Consider the following 15513-nt stretch of genomic DNA (forward strand, 5'->3'; position numbering starts at 1 on the left):
TCGGAAATTATGTCGGGAAGAGTGCGAAACCTTGGTGAGATGATTTTCTTCAGTAATGTTATTTTCAGTCAGTAGTAAGACGGGTTTTTGCACCTTATTTTAGTATATAGGAAAGGAGCTATGTTCATAGGGAATAGCATTTTTGACTCCATTGATCAAATTTAACCTTAAACTTATTTATGATTGTATATGGACATGTGTGTGTGGAGGTGCCAAGATAAGAGGGAGGGAGGAGGGTGGAGGGGAGTGGAATATATGGGAAATGAAATGGGTGGGAGTGGTTTCTATACCATTTCTTTTTGGCTACCCCCCATGCAAGGGGGAAAAAACCTTTGGTATATGTATGTATGTATATATATATATATATATATATATATATATATATATATATATATACACATATACACATAGATATAACAATGGCTATTTCCCCCTTACAAGGGAGGTAGCCAAAAAACAAAGGCATAATATCCACTCTCACCCACTCCATCCCAACATACTCCACTCCCATTCACCCCCCTTCCTCTCTCTTATCTTGACTCCTCCTGGATGATGGGTCATCCCTGCATCTCGCCCACTGCCCTGGGTCAGAAGCAGTGTAGCAAGACAGCACATCCACAGCAAGGCCATTTCATTTTAATCTGCTGTGAAGGTACTGTCTTACTATATCGTTCCTGACCCAGTCAGTGGGTGGGAAACAGGGACGACCCTTCATCCATAAGGAGCTAAGTTGGAAAATAAATGTATATGGGATGAATGATAGGTGGGTAGTGCATGCTATGGCTGGCCACTTCCTTTGTATGGGAGAAAGTGCCTTTGGTATATGTATGTATATATTCTGATAACTAATATCCTTACAGGTAAATGATGTTTGCCGCATGGAACATGTGATTGCAAAGCAGCATGAGCTCATTGGTAAGAAGCTTCCCATCCCTGAGTGTGAGAATCTTCCCCCCATTACCTCAAGAGGACATCAAACCTGCATTAGGCTGGGAGTCAACATCGCACCCTTAGTAGAAGGTAAAACAGCCTTGAAGAGAAGGTGTACATAGAATATAAGATAATGTATGACAGGCAAGATTGTTCACAAGAATCTATGCAACACCCAGTGGCGGATCCAGGGGGTGGCTGAAGTCTCACCAAATTTTGTTTTTTCATTACCTCATTGCAGAGAAAGCAGTCATACAATGGTATTTTTTTCCCTGCATTTAATAAAATATTTAAGAGAGAATAAATTGGAAGGATATTCAACACATTATTGAGAGTAAATCTTTAAAAACGTAAGATTAAGTATTACTTTTGCCCCATATTTTGAAAGAAACTAAATAGAGAACATATACTTCAACTTATATTCAAAATCATCGTATTTGTGCTTCAGAGTACATCTGTTTAAAAGTGTCATCTGTATTTACAAAATTTTGGTCAGTCCCCCAAATCGTCATCTATATTTACAAAATTCATGTTATTCCCCCCCCCCCCATATTTTGATCCTCGATCCACCACTGGAAGCACCAGTAAACTACAGTTCATAATAAGAATAAAACTAGAAATGTAAGAGTACTTTTAGTAATATGAATATGGCTATAAGTAATGCTCTCATAGACAGCTACAGGTTGTCGTATTGATTTAAAAGTAAAAAAATAATATTTTTTAAATCATTATGCTTCCCTGTGATATTCTAGATGAAAAGTGTTACGTGGGCAATGGAGAAAACTACAGAGGAGTCGAGAGCCGGACTGTAAAGGGACACATATGTGAAGAATGGCATCGTCATCAGCTATACTATCGCACTTCGGAATACCCTGAACTCATGGGAGGCCATAACTTCTGTCGCAATCCTGGTGGTTCCGAGTCCCAGCCCTGGTGCTTTGTGGCAACTGAACATTCCAATGTGCCAGAGATGTGCAGTGTGCCAATGTGTAGTAAGTATTATATATAATTGCTAGAAATGTTCTTTACCTCATTCTGTAGACCAAAAATCTAGAAATATGCAACTAATTTAAAGGGCAAGTCAGTAGCTTTAGCCTCTCAGATGAGGAGGGTTGATAATATTAGCTAGATCAATTATTCCCTATAGATATCACTTGGGTTTTCTTTGTCTTTGGGATGCGTTTGTACCTCTGCCAAATTTAGAAAAGGCCTACCAAGAAATGTTTTTTCTGTTGCTTATAAATTGTTCTTTTGTTAGTTTTTTCTCTAGGTTTAGATGTTGTTGGATGATTTATGGTGATTCAGTTAAGATTGTTCCATAGTTCCATTTTGTATTTCCTTGGAGTTGCATTTAAAGGTAAACTTACAGTTGTGAGAAAGCTTTTCATGGCTCTTAGACATGATCAGGCTGCTGAGATATTATTATTATTATTATTAATTTTTTTTTTTTCATTCATTCATTTTTTTTATTCTTATTTATTTATATTTTTTTATATTATTATTATTATTTTTTTTTTTTATTTTTTTTTTTTTTCTAACTTCCCTTTATACTGATGATGGAGCACTGCCAGAGACCCTGTACAGAAGAAGTCTGATTTGTTTAAATCCCATTAATTCTAGAGCTTGGCTGTCACTAGTCCCTAATTGAATGTGGTTTTTAAGAACTATTTGTAAAATGTGATTGGAGTTTCTTTCTGTTGACCAAAAGTTGTGATTGTTATTGATCACAGCAAGCTTATTTATTTATTTATCTATTTATTTATTTATTTATTTTTTAATATGTCCTTAATGTGTAGGCTACAAGCCCTCTGTGAGGGGCACCGTCCTAGCCCTCCAATAGGGGGGAGTTTGTGACATTAAACCATATCATCATCATCATGTCATAATGTGTAGGCTGAAGGACTGTGCATATTAAAAGTAAGCCCTAGGGTTTAATTTTGTATTCAGTGGAACTTGTCCTTTTGGTTTGCTTCTTGGATCCATGGTTCTCTGGGGTGAGCAATATCACTGATGACTTCTTTGGGGAGACTTCCATTCTAGTGTAGCTACGTCAAGTTGTGTGTTCTTGCCTTTGGTATATAGATAATCAAATCAATTTGCCTGTAGGATGTTTCTTGAATTCATAGTTGTCTGGGGGAACATTGTCACCAATGACTTCTCTGGGGAAGATTTCATTCTGTTTTGCCATACAGTAAACCCTCGATATAACAGACAATATGGGGACAAGGGTCTGTCGTTATATCTGAAGATCCGTCATAACCGAGGATCCCTTGCTATAACGGATGAAAATCCATTATAGCGAGAGTTTGTCCAGTCAGATTTTTTGTCCGTTTTATCTAATATACAGTATATTGAGATCCATTATATCACGGGTTTACTGTAATTTATCTAGTTTGGCTAAGCAGATTTGTATATTCTTAGCAGCTGTTTTGTAGTTGTTTAACTTGATTATTGTCAGTAGGTTATATGCATAGGTGAAAGATTTGATGGTATACATTGGATTTTGTGTGGGGAGATCACTTGTGAAGAAATATAGTAGTGCAGGTGATAACATGAAAATATATTAAGAATATTGTATTTAGAGTTGAAGAATACAGTGACTTGAATTGATCTAATGCAATAAACGTAGTGAACATTGCCCTTCCCAATGCTAACTGACTTGTTTGTGATTACCAGCTGATAACACTTGGGTCTACATCACCGTGTCTGCCATTGTGGGAGGCACGGTGGTTTTATCTCTCCTGATTGCTATCTGTATGCGTCGACGAGCAAAGGACTCCCCAAAGCAACCATCTCCCAAGCCCAAGACTGTGGAATTGAATGCTCTCCTCCCAAAGCAACAGCAGCTTCGAGCTCGGGAATTTCCATTGTCCAATGTCAGGTTCATGCAGGAGCTTGGCGAGGGGGCTTTTGGTAAGTATTGCAAAGGTTTACCGATTGTACTAACTGGCAGTCATCCTCTCTGCCCATGTTATCCATTTACTGAACAGCTATGATCAACCACAGACAAAAGAATTGCTAAAGATGAGAATCAAGAAAGATATGATTCAGTGCTAAGTAGAGAACATGCATACTATGGGATGAAATTGTATAATAGTATGGGGAGAAAAAATTCTGCCTAGTAGCTAATTCTCGTCATGTTTGTCGAATATTTATGAATATACGCTCTTTATCAATTCTGATGTGAATGATTAATCCGTTTAATCTCCACGTACAGGCAAGGTGTACAAGGGGGAATTACAAGGTGTCAGCCCCGATGGGAGCTCGGTCCTCGTTGCTATCAAGACGCTCAAGGAAAATGCCACTGCCAAGACCCGCCAGGATTTTCACAGGGAAGTGGAGCTCATGACAGACCTTCGACATCCAAACATAGTGTGTCTACTTGGAGTCGTGATGAAGGAAGAGCCCATGTGTATGTTGTTTGAACATATGTCACAGGTGAGTCCCAGACCCATATCTTGGCTGAGTACCGTAGGATGGGGTAATTGGGCCATCACTGGGGTAGATGGGCCATATAAAAGTTATTCATGTATTAAAAATTATGTTACAACTGGTAAATCAAATTCTGGTAAAATGGAGGTAGGTATTTATTCAGGGTAAAAGTGAAATATTTTCAAACCAATTTCAATTAAAAAAGTGAATAACTTCTATATGGCCCATTTACCCTAAGTGATGGCCCGATTACCCCGTCCTACAGTACCTCTCTTATAAGGCGCAAGATGCCTTTTCGTGTATAGATAGGGAGCCTCAAGTTTCACTAAGCAGAAGACCTGTTGTTCTACCATGACTACCAATGGTCCTTGCTCATCTCCCACAGATCTTTCTGTGAAGAACCATTGGACTGTTGTTTGCATTGTAACGGTATAGGACTGTTTCTGGGCCATCTACTAGGAACTAAGAGAGAAAATATATGAATAACAGTTCAGTTTAATGTCAATAATACATTAAGTGTACAACTAATTAGACAATTTCACACATCCTATAATTTTCATACATCTTATTATTCATTTTGTTTTTCCTAAGTGTACAACTAATTAGACAATTTCACACATCCTATAATTTTCATACATCTTATTATTCATTTTGTTTTTCCTACTTAGGGTGACCTGCATGAGTTCCTGATCTCCCATTCTCCACGATCTGATGTGTCAGCCTGCAGTGATGATGGTATGTCTCAGGTGGTATTGGAACAGCCAGATATGCTCTACATTGCAACTCAAATTGCAGCAGGTAAATGTCATTTTTTTAGCATGTGCTGGGATATTTATCCTAGGCAATTGTAATTGTTATTCCAAACTATGTGTTCTTTTCGTTATCTGCACTTCATGTATATTGATTCAATACCAAATAAACTTTTATTATTATTATTATTATTGTTATTTTTGTTATTATTATTATTATTATTGTTATTATTGTTGTTATTATTGTTATTATTGTTATTATTATTATTGTTGTTATTATTATTATTATTTATTATTTATCATCATCATCATCATCATCAACTAGAACAAGCATTTTGAAATAATAGAATAGAGGCCTCCCGTCACAAAACTCATCAATAACATGACTCACTCCAACAACCACAAATCAAAGAAACATCTTCCAGTATAGTTCCTGACAATCAGCAAGATAAACTCTGAAAGTAATAACAGGATGCACCAAAACCACCCCAGTTACACACCTGCATACAGAAACCAAAATCCTTCCCATAGAATATCATGTAAAAATGATAGGTACACAGTTAAAAGACCCTGCAACCCACTCGACTTGGTGGTGTGGTTGGTAGAGTCTCAGACTGTCAGTACGGGGGTGCCGGGGGTGCCGACAGTACCTGGTTCAAATCCTGCCCAGGGCTGAAATTATTTCAGTATCGCTGCGCTTCGAGTCGTTACTCCAACTCTCGTGGGCAGGGAGTTGGGGGGGTGTGTATGTGTAAGGTCATAGCATTACCCATAGATTGGTCATACGAGCTCTGAGCTCTCTTCCGGGAGGGAAATAGCTGTCGATCACAAGTCCAACCCGTGATCCAAAGACCAAGGTGAATCACCTATTGGATTACATCACATAAGTACATCTGACTGATTGTAACAAAATAAAAATAAAAAAAACTACACCAGCAACATATTACTACTCAAACTTCTATAACAACATCCCACACCACACAGTACCTCCATACAAAACCACATTTACACTCGGATCACAAAGCAAGCATTCCAGGATTAATGACAAAACACGTTGCTTCATCAAACCCCTCCAGACAGTCAATCAAATCAGCCATCCTGAGTCCACTGCTGAATAAAGGCCTCCTTCATAGCATTCCATGATTCACACAACCGTGCCAACCTCTGCCACATCACTCCTGCAAACTTCTCAATCTCGTCTCTCCACCTCCTGTCTGGTCTCCCTCTTTCACACTTCCCATCTCGCGGCGTCCAGACATTAGTCCCACAGAAAAATCCTTCAGAGAAACAAGAACCAGATGAGCACAGCTGTATTCAGGTCACCAATACAGAATAGGCTTGGCTACAGAAACAAACTGCCTCAGATGCAACTGTAACACAGAAGACACCCAACACCTCATCCTACACTGCCCCACTCTAGCCATACCCAAACAACAACCCAGTATTTTTTCCTTGAATGGGATATGGGCCAATGCAATGGCTGTTGCTAGTTACCTGAGAGTCTTCTGCAAAGAGATCAAGAACAACAAATTAATTGATTGCTACTTAAACACTTCATTAGTATAGGAGGGGTTTAACCCATATCAGGTAATCATGCTGATACAAGTGGGTTGTATTTCTCTACATACCACTACCATCAACATATAACTTTCACTACCAAAGAACTTCTGTAATACTTCTTGTGGGAATGTTTAACAACAAAATTATAATCTATTTTAGGTATGGAGTACTTGTCCAATCACCACTATGTCCATCGTGACTTGGCATCAAGGAACTGCTTAGTTGGAGAAAATTTAACTGTTAAAATCTCAGATTTTGGCCTTTCAAGAGATATCTACTCATCAGACTACTATAGGTAAAAAGTGTGACTTTTCTGAAATGTTGTTCATAGTAGTAATATTACTAATTTTAGGGAAATCAGTTTTAGTCCAAGAACTATTGATAAATTTTTTCTATCATCATTCAGGGTGCAGAGTAAGAGTCTACTACCAGTGCGGTGGATGCCCCCAGAGTCAATTCTGTATGGCAAGTTTACAACAGAATCAGATGTCTGGAGCTTTGGTGTTGTTCTTTGGGAAATATTTAGCTATGGACTGCAGGTAAGAACAGTTTCCTAAATGTGTAATTATTCTATGAATAAATGGAGTGAAATAGGTGGGAGTGGGGTACTTGCCCTTTGACTCAGCTAGTTCCCTTGGTATATAGATAGATAATTATTCTATGATCTAAGTATTGATCTTGGGATTAGAAATAAAGAATGGTCCTCCTCCCCAACTTTTTTAAAGATTATATTCAGAGAGTTGATCATAGCTAACATAGCGTTTAGGAAGAATGTCAAGCATAAGTAGACATGGGAGAGGGTGGCAGATGGAAGGGTGGTAAATAGGGTTTTAATGGACTATAGAGTGGTACCTAGCAGAAGAGTAGGAAGCGTTTTGGATGTACATGTTCTTAAAGGAGAGAGTGGGGGAATATCAGATCATATTTTGGTGAAAGGTAAGTTGAGAGTGGAGGATAGATGGAGAAAGAAGATAGTGTGCCGGAGGACTGGAGGAGTGCCTGTATAATCTGCTTTACAAAGGAAAAGGGGATAAATGTGAATGTAGTAGTTTCAGAGGGATCAATTTGTTGAGTGTAGTTGGGAAGGCTTATGGGAGGGTTTTGATTGAGAGGATAAGGAGAGGAACATTGAGTTTAAGAAAGGCAGGGGTTGAGTGGATCAGATTTTTGTGATTTTTGTCAAGTAGAATTGTGGTAGTATTTGCAGTTATTTCATCTAATCATCTTTACAGCCCTACTATGGCTACAACAATCAAGAGGTGATTGATATGATTCGGTCCCGACACTTGCTGCCTTGTCCAGATGACTGCCCACCCCGCATCTATGCACTTATGGTGGAGTGTTGGCACGAGACTCCGAACCGTCGCCCAACGTTTAGGTAAGGCTTGTTTCAGAATTCATGGCTGTATTGCAAATTGTTTACATAATGAACACTTTGATTTATAGATAGGAAAAGAGGAAAGGTTTGGATACTGTGTACTGTCATAAGTAATAATTAACATAGTAGTGTAAATCCTAATCTCTCATTTATGAAAATTATTGGTGTGTAAGTCATAATCTTTATGTGAAGAACATAGTTTTGGAAGTTTAAATTTTTCAAATATTGGGGTCACTATCAGCATAATTCATGGGGCAGCCCTCCATATCCAATTCAGATAAAGAGCTCTACAGTAATCATGGAAATATTTATGGAAGCAAGTTATAATTACTTAATATCACTCTCATGGCTAAGTTAAAGCAGTCACAAATTTCTTTCCCCCCCTCCCCTCCCCTCCCACAGGACTAAGATTAATGATAAACTGTTGGGAAACGTAATGATATAGTTTTTAAATATAAGAAGAGATAATAAAAGAAAAAACATTAGACATTTCAGTTTGTACTACAAGAGAATATTCCCCAAATTATTCCTTCATAGCACAGGATATTAGTCACTTATAAGAATACTTTAAAGCTGTTTGAGGGCTCTGTATGAATTTATGAAACTGACATAGAATGGAACAATAGTTTATGAAAGGAAATGAATACAAGTGGGATGTGGAGAAGGAGAACATGGCAACCGTAACTGGTTTGGTCATGCATGAATGGATGACAGTAAATATCCTAAAAGAATCATTAATCATGTGAAGAAATGGAAAAGTAGATGGATCAGGTGAATGAAATTATAAAAGCTTATGTTCAGGAAAGTTTTTGGATTTTCCTGATCGTAATATACAGAAAAGGAGCTACTCCTTTCTTCCAACAATCAAATTTAGCTTTATTTCTGGTTTTAGATGAGACAATGTCTTTTTATAGGCTATTCCATGAGTGAATGCATCTGGACAGAAAACCTTTTCTTGATAACTTTCAGGCACGTAATCTTTTTCAATTTGTTGCCATGACCCCGAGATACCTCCTCATCCCAAACCAAGAGATTTAATCTTCAAGTCTTTCCCAATATGGTTTGTTTGCTGCGTTAGGGATCAATTCAGTTTCTGGTTTGCGTATTTCCTCTGTCAGAAGCCCTTATAATAAAGGTGGCCAAGTCAGGGCATATATCCACCCCTCACCAGTCTCACACCCATCCAAAACCCATATATTGTCCCTTCTATCTTAGCTCCTTGTACGAAGAAAGACTAGCAAAACGAGTGTGGAAGGCAGAAATGGATGAAAGCTCCAAGGTCAAACTGGGAATGGGGGTGGATGGATGGATGGGGTGAAAGGAGCCTTAGGCACAAAGGGAATGCCTGTTGAGCAGGGAAGGAAGAGGGCAAGGGATAGATGTGAGTAGAGAATGATTGTAAATGGATGATGAATTGATGCTGTCTGCTCTGTACAAGTGGATGAATGGGGTTAAAGATTGCTATGGAGGTGCTGTGTCTTGCTGCAGTGTTCAGCCTGAACAGTGGACAGGAGACCGGGATAACCTTTCATATATTAGGAACTAAGATAGAAGATGTATTATAACAATCCAGTTTAAAGCAGTCACAAATTTCTCCCCCCCCTCCCCTCCCATAAGATGGGAGGGGAAAAAGGGTGGTGGATGGAGGTGGAATGGGTGGGAGTGGATGTGTGCCTTTGACTTCACTACCTCTCTTATAAGGGGGAAGAAGATTTTGGTGTATGTATACATATGTATGTATGTATGTATATATATATATATATATATATATATATATAATACACACACACCAAGGGCTTTTTCCCCCTTACAAGGGAGATAGCCAAAGCCAAAGGCATAAATCCACTCCCACCTATTTCATCCCCACATACTCCACTCCCATTCACCACCCCTCACTCCCTCTTTTCTTGGCTCCTCCTGGATGACAGCTCATCCCTGCATCTTGCCCACTACCCCTGATCAAAAGTAATGCAGCAAGACACAGTACATCCACAGCAAGGCCACTTCATTTAATCGGCAACCCCCCCTCTCTATCCCCTCATGCAGAAAAAGAGAAGATGGGGAGAAATCCCTCCAGCCTGTGTCAAAATATCATTCACACATACTTTCTAACCCCCACCCATTCCCTTCCATGCATCACAGCATCACCCATACACAACCACTCTCCATTCACCCATATCCTCCATCTTCTCCCTTCCTTCCTCAACAGACATTCCCCTCTTTCCCAGTGCCCCTTTTACCCCATCCATCCATCTTATCCTTGGTTGCTCCCTCATGTTCACTTCATCTACCTCTACTTTCCACACCTCTTTTACTAATCTTTCTTCACTTATTTTTTCCATGTGTCCAAACCGTCCCAATACTCTTTCATCAAACCTATCTCCCAACTACTTCTCCACCCCCACACTCCTCCTCACCTCATTTCTCACTCTACCCAGCCTAGTAACCCCTACCGTACTTCTCAGACATTTCATCTCAAACATATTTAAACTCTTTCTCTCTTATGTTCCATGTTTCTGCCTCATTCAGTGCTGTTGGCACAATCACCCTTTCATACAATCTCCTCCTAGAACCTATTCCCAATGTCAAATTTTTCACTACTTTTTTTAATCTACATTCAACCTCCACTCCTCCCTTTCCCACCACATTCAACCCCAAGTATCTAAAGCCGTCCACTTCCTCCACCCTCTTACCCTTAATACTCACTTTCAACTTACTGCCATCCTCTCCCCTTGTACATCTCATCACTATATATATATTAAAATTAATTTTCACCTCCTGGCTCAATTTGTAAAGCTTATCTATCTTCCTATAGCAATTTACAATCCTCTTTTGATTGTTATTGATTTTACAATTTAGTGTAGAGTGTAAGTCTTTTATATTAATTTTAGAAATCAAAGTTCACAATAATTGATCAATATGTCTGATTAATGTGGACCTCTATATAGAGTATCATGATGTCTCTTCAAATTACGTGTTTCTTTGTAGTCAGTAAACCAGTAAAATTAAATAAACAGTATGTGTGTGTGTAAGTGAATCACCATAGTCTTGAATCACATGCTGGACTTGTGATCAACAGCTATTACCCTCTGAGATGAGAGCTCAAATGTTTGGCTTCATCTATGGGTAATACTTTCACCTTACACACATACATCCAGCTCCTTACCTACCAGAACCAGAGTTGGTGTGTGTGTATGTGTGTATTTACCTAGTTGTATTATACAGGAAGGGAAGCTATGGTTGTAGTGACCCGTCTTTGTATCTCGCAATATCTAGTCTGTTCTTAAATTCTTGTATGGTGTTTGCACACACTATTATTTCGTCCAAGTTGTTCCAAACATCAACCACTCTGTGTGGAAAACTTTTTTTTCCTTCCTTCCTTCAGATCTTTTCTATATCCTTTCTGAATTTCTTTTATCCCACTTTAATAAGTCTTCTCTGTCAAGGACTTCCATGCCTTTCATATAAGTCCTTGACAGAGAAGACTTATTAAAGTGGAATAAAAGAAAAACAAGGGGACATGAAAAGAAACTCAAAAAGGATAGTTATAAAAAAAATTGAAAAATAAAAAAAAATCCACACAGAGTGGTTGATGTTTAGAACAAATTGGATGAAACAATAGTGTGTGCGAACACCATACAAGAATCTAAGAACAAACTAGATATTGCGAGATACAAAGACGTGTGTGTGTTGTGTGTGTGCATGCATGCATGTGTATGTCATGTGTATAAGTTTTCTTCAGATGTTTGAGAAAGTAGCCCTTTGTAGTGTAGTCTTGGATACCCAAATACTCCCCACCCCCTCTATGAGAGACTTCAGTAATTAGTATTACTTTAATTTGTGCATAAATAAAAACTGAAGGCCAGATGGGAGGATGTTTTCAAAGTTGGAAAGGGATTCTTTAAAGAAATTCATTAAATTTTCACAACATTACTATGCCATTGACAAGAAATAAAACAATAAAGGTGGACAGATACTTCAGAGTATGACTTACAACAGAGTGTTGTAATTTACTTGCATATTATCCATATCTCTTCCATGAAGACATAAGTAAAATTCAAGTTGCAGCATATATATTGCACCTGTCAGTCTTTAGAAACAGTTTTCATGCATCACTCTGTTACAGTTCTAGTACAGGCCATTATTTCTCCTTGGTTTATATTTTTTCATTAATTATTTTGGCCAGAGAACTGAAGGAGAGGTGGGTGGGGAATGAACCTTCTGCTTTTCTATCCTTTCCTGGACTGGAGGGAGCCCCTCATCTGAATAGAATCGTCCTGTGTTAGCCAGAAAAAGTCTATAAAGTATGCCACCGTGTTGAAAGAGTTAACCTAAGGGTCTGTGTTTTGAAGTTGTATTAAGCTTTTTATCATATAGCAGATAGTATAATGGGTTTGTCATATGATAACCTTATTGCAATAGTGTCTTCATGAAAAGGTTTAATTCTTGAAATGTATATATGATCATAGTTCATAAAGTTACGAGTACGGTGACATCAGGACGGAGTAGTACTAAATGAACGTTTTCTTCTTTTCCGCAGGGAGATTCACAGTCGCCTGCGGTCTTGGCAGGGTCTGGACAACGGAGGTTTGGTGGGGACCTTAAGTGGATCTGTATCAGGGCACTCGGGTTCTCAGCACTCTTCTACCGGTCCTTCCAACAATACCGGGTCTACCAACCTCTCCTCCAACACCCATCCTGCTCATCTACCACGCCCATACCACCCAGGACCCCCATACCAAGCAGCTCACCCCCAAGGCCCACCACAATCTCCTGCGTACTCAACTCCATACAATGCAGGGCCACCGCACGGCCCCCATAGCATGTACCCTAGGCTGATGGTTCCAACCATGGCACAGCCTCCACAGCCACAACAGCAACAACCACAGCAAGTTTACGTTTCTCAGCGTGGTAACGTCATGGGAGGCTCTCCTGTTACCGTTCGTGTCGGTCAACCGCAGGGCCCGTACGTTGGCAATGAGACACAGTTGGCCAACCTGTAATGGAGGACATGGTGTGTGTCTGTTTGCAGCACAAAAGCATTTACATGCATTTGTTCTCAATAGTCAAATCGATAGTCAGTGCTATTTGAAATCTCAAGTGGTAACAAGAGACATCTATATATAATGGAGGGAACTTTTCTGAAGACTTAAGGAGATTGCATTCCTCCTCACTGTGAGGCTCTCTGCTGCTGATTGTGTGGCCTCAAACCATACATGTCACCAGTAATAATGTGTTTGTGAATAGCAGCATAACGATGTAGTTGGACTGCATGAGTGAATGGCTGCGTGGTAGTCAGCAAGGAGTCCTGTTCCTTGAAGCTGGTGTTTTAGGAATTGTACTGAATGAGTTCAATGTGTGTAACACATCAGTCCTTAGTGAATGGAGATATAATGATAAAGACTATGGTGCATCTATGTATCTTAATGGAAATGAACTAATATATGGTAGTTTCACCTGTGAAGAGTTACATATACTGGATCAACACTATAGTCATTGTGCTAAGTTCCTTTGTAAACTCTCTTGGCCTGCAGTTGCCCAGTAGATGATAGTACTGTATACAAGGGGTCTTTGGCATCTATGGGACTTCAAACACCACACTCCTTGGTGCATAATAACACAAGATTTTGCACAACATGTACTACTGTATTGCTTTCTGGTACTCTTCAAGATTCCACTGCTTTTAAACTTAATAGAGTGAAAGTTGAAGTTCCTTGTATTTGTATTGGTTGAAAGATATTGTCATTGACAAGGTTTTGCCATGTGGGGAGAATGGTACACAGTGGATATATTATATACAGTGGAGTGACTGATTGGGTTGATAGGATGGTCCTATGGAAAAAGAGTATGCCCAGTATTGTCTATGTCTTTTGGCTTCTTTGAGAACCCTGAGTCATTGAATTGGATTAATTTTGTTAAGCTTTAATGTGATACTTTACTTTCCTTTACATTTTACTTGCACCATTTAATGGCTGTTTGTATTCCTTGCAGTATCTGAGTGTCAAAGAAAAGAAAACTTTATAGCTTTCTTCAACTTTCAACCATTCACCCTTACAGTTTTCTGTCAAAGGTTTGCCCTCGCCACTTCTGGAACAAGGCTTGTGGAGTTGATTTTTGTTAAACGTTGGTGACTGTGCTTCTCAGGAATTGGCTCCAAAGTGTGTGGAGGGCAGACACAAAACAGGAATATGGTCAAGTAAAAAGGATTTGAATTGTGCTAATTCCAGTTGAAAAGGTGTGGAACTTATTCAAATCTCTGTAAAGTTTGGTTCAAGATGATGCTAGTAACTGCAGCCAGCACGCATAAACTTTCTTCATTTTGTACTTCAGCTCGAATGCCTGTTTAATGCATAATTGTCTCACCAGGATTCAGTGTTTCGTTAATCTTGCTTTTCTAATGCAGACATGGTATATCAACTGGACAGATGGCTTTTTTTTGTTAACATTTTTATCCTATTTTTTCATGGTATAGATCTGTATGAATATTGTTTGTATAAAAAGTCATGTGCATAAGACGTGAACATTGACCTACTAATAAGTCATGATTCATTGCTATTGCCAAATTTTTTTTTTCCTTTCTTTCTAAGCTTTTAGTCTGTGGTAGTTAATCAAAGGAAGTGACTTATATCTATTTAAAATTAACAAATTTTGATTAATGTTCTACTCTATTTAAATTGAATATGGCAATGTTAGGGACCTCTGCCCTGGAAATTATATATTGGAAGTGTATATTTGAGCTATGTGATCTCAATCATATTATCTTTCACAAACAAGTTGTCTGCACTTGCTTTACAAAGTATAATGTTACATTATAAAGTAAAATGTTTATATCTTGCATAGCTCAGATACACAAGAAAATTAAATGATTGAATTGATAAAGGTGAATGTATATAAACTGTAACATATATCAATTACATTAAATCCTTTTTAAAAGTACCACAACACAAACTTTTTGTACATCAATGCTTGTGGTAAATAAAGTAAAGACTCAAGCTTGTGGGTGCCCTTGTTTTAATCCTAATAGTTATCCATGTTGTAGAGTATCCATTTCTTAATGCCTGCATAAACCAATTTGCTCAAGATTTTTCAAGTATGACAAGTGTATTATATGTATTTACTACTACCCTGTGGTGGGGGAAAAGAATACTGCCACCATGTATTCCCACTTGGATCGTAAGAGGCGAGAAGAAAGGGACGGGGATTGGGACTAGGCATCCTTCTCCTTGTAGCCCCACAGGGCACATTCCTAAAAGTAAAAGCAAAGGCATAAGAGGGTCTGGAAGTTCTCGGACCAGCACCCTAAGGTTTGGGTCTTTTAATGTGCGTGGATGTGGTACAGATGAGAGTAAAAGGGAAGAGATAGGTAGTATGTTTGTGAGAAAAAAGATAGATGTGTTGGCTTTGAGTGAAACTAAGCTAAAAGGGAAGGGTGATTGTAAGTTTGGGAGTGTAAGTGGGAGGTTA

At 38.7% G+C, this 15513-nt stretch overlaps 1 protein-coding gene across 1 annotated transcript in view; it reads left to right on the forward strand.

The window, feature by feature from the left end:
* Positions 1–15046, forward strand: part of LOC143041554 (tyrosine-protein kinase transmembrane receptor Ror-like) — a 418598-nt gene extending 403552 nt beyond the window's left edge. The window contains exons 10-19 of the mRNA XM_076213566.1: positions 1–34; positions 861–1020; positions 1683–1922; positions 3607–3843; positions 4148–4368; positions 5031–5160; positions 6831–6966; positions 7078–7210; positions 7904–8049; positions 12590–15046. The exon at positions 1–34 is cut by the window's left edge and continues 93 nt beyond it. Coding sequence (XP_076069681.1) covers positions 1–34; positions 861–1020; positions 1683–1922; positions 3607–3843; positions 4148–4368; positions 5031–5160; positions 6831–6966; positions 7078–7210; positions 7904–8049; positions 12590–13052 — 1900 coding nt within the window. The 3' untranslated portion in view covers positions 13053–15046. The remainder of the gene's footprint in view (positions 35–860; positions 1021–1682; positions 1923–3606; positions 3844–4147; positions 4369–5030; positions 5161–6830; positions 6967–7077; positions 7211–7903; positions 8050–12589) is intronic.
* The last annotated feature ends 467 nt before the right edge of the window (positions 15047–15513 follow it).

This window comes from Oratosquilla oratoria, chromosome 31 (assembly GCF_046742065.1).
Source record: "Oratosquilla oratoria isolate Oo_2021 chromosome 31, ASM4674206v1, whole genome shotgun sequence".
Lineage (NCBI taxonomy): Eukaryota > Metazoa > Arthropoda > Malacostraca > Stomatopoda > Squillidae > Oratosquilla > Oratosquilla oratoria.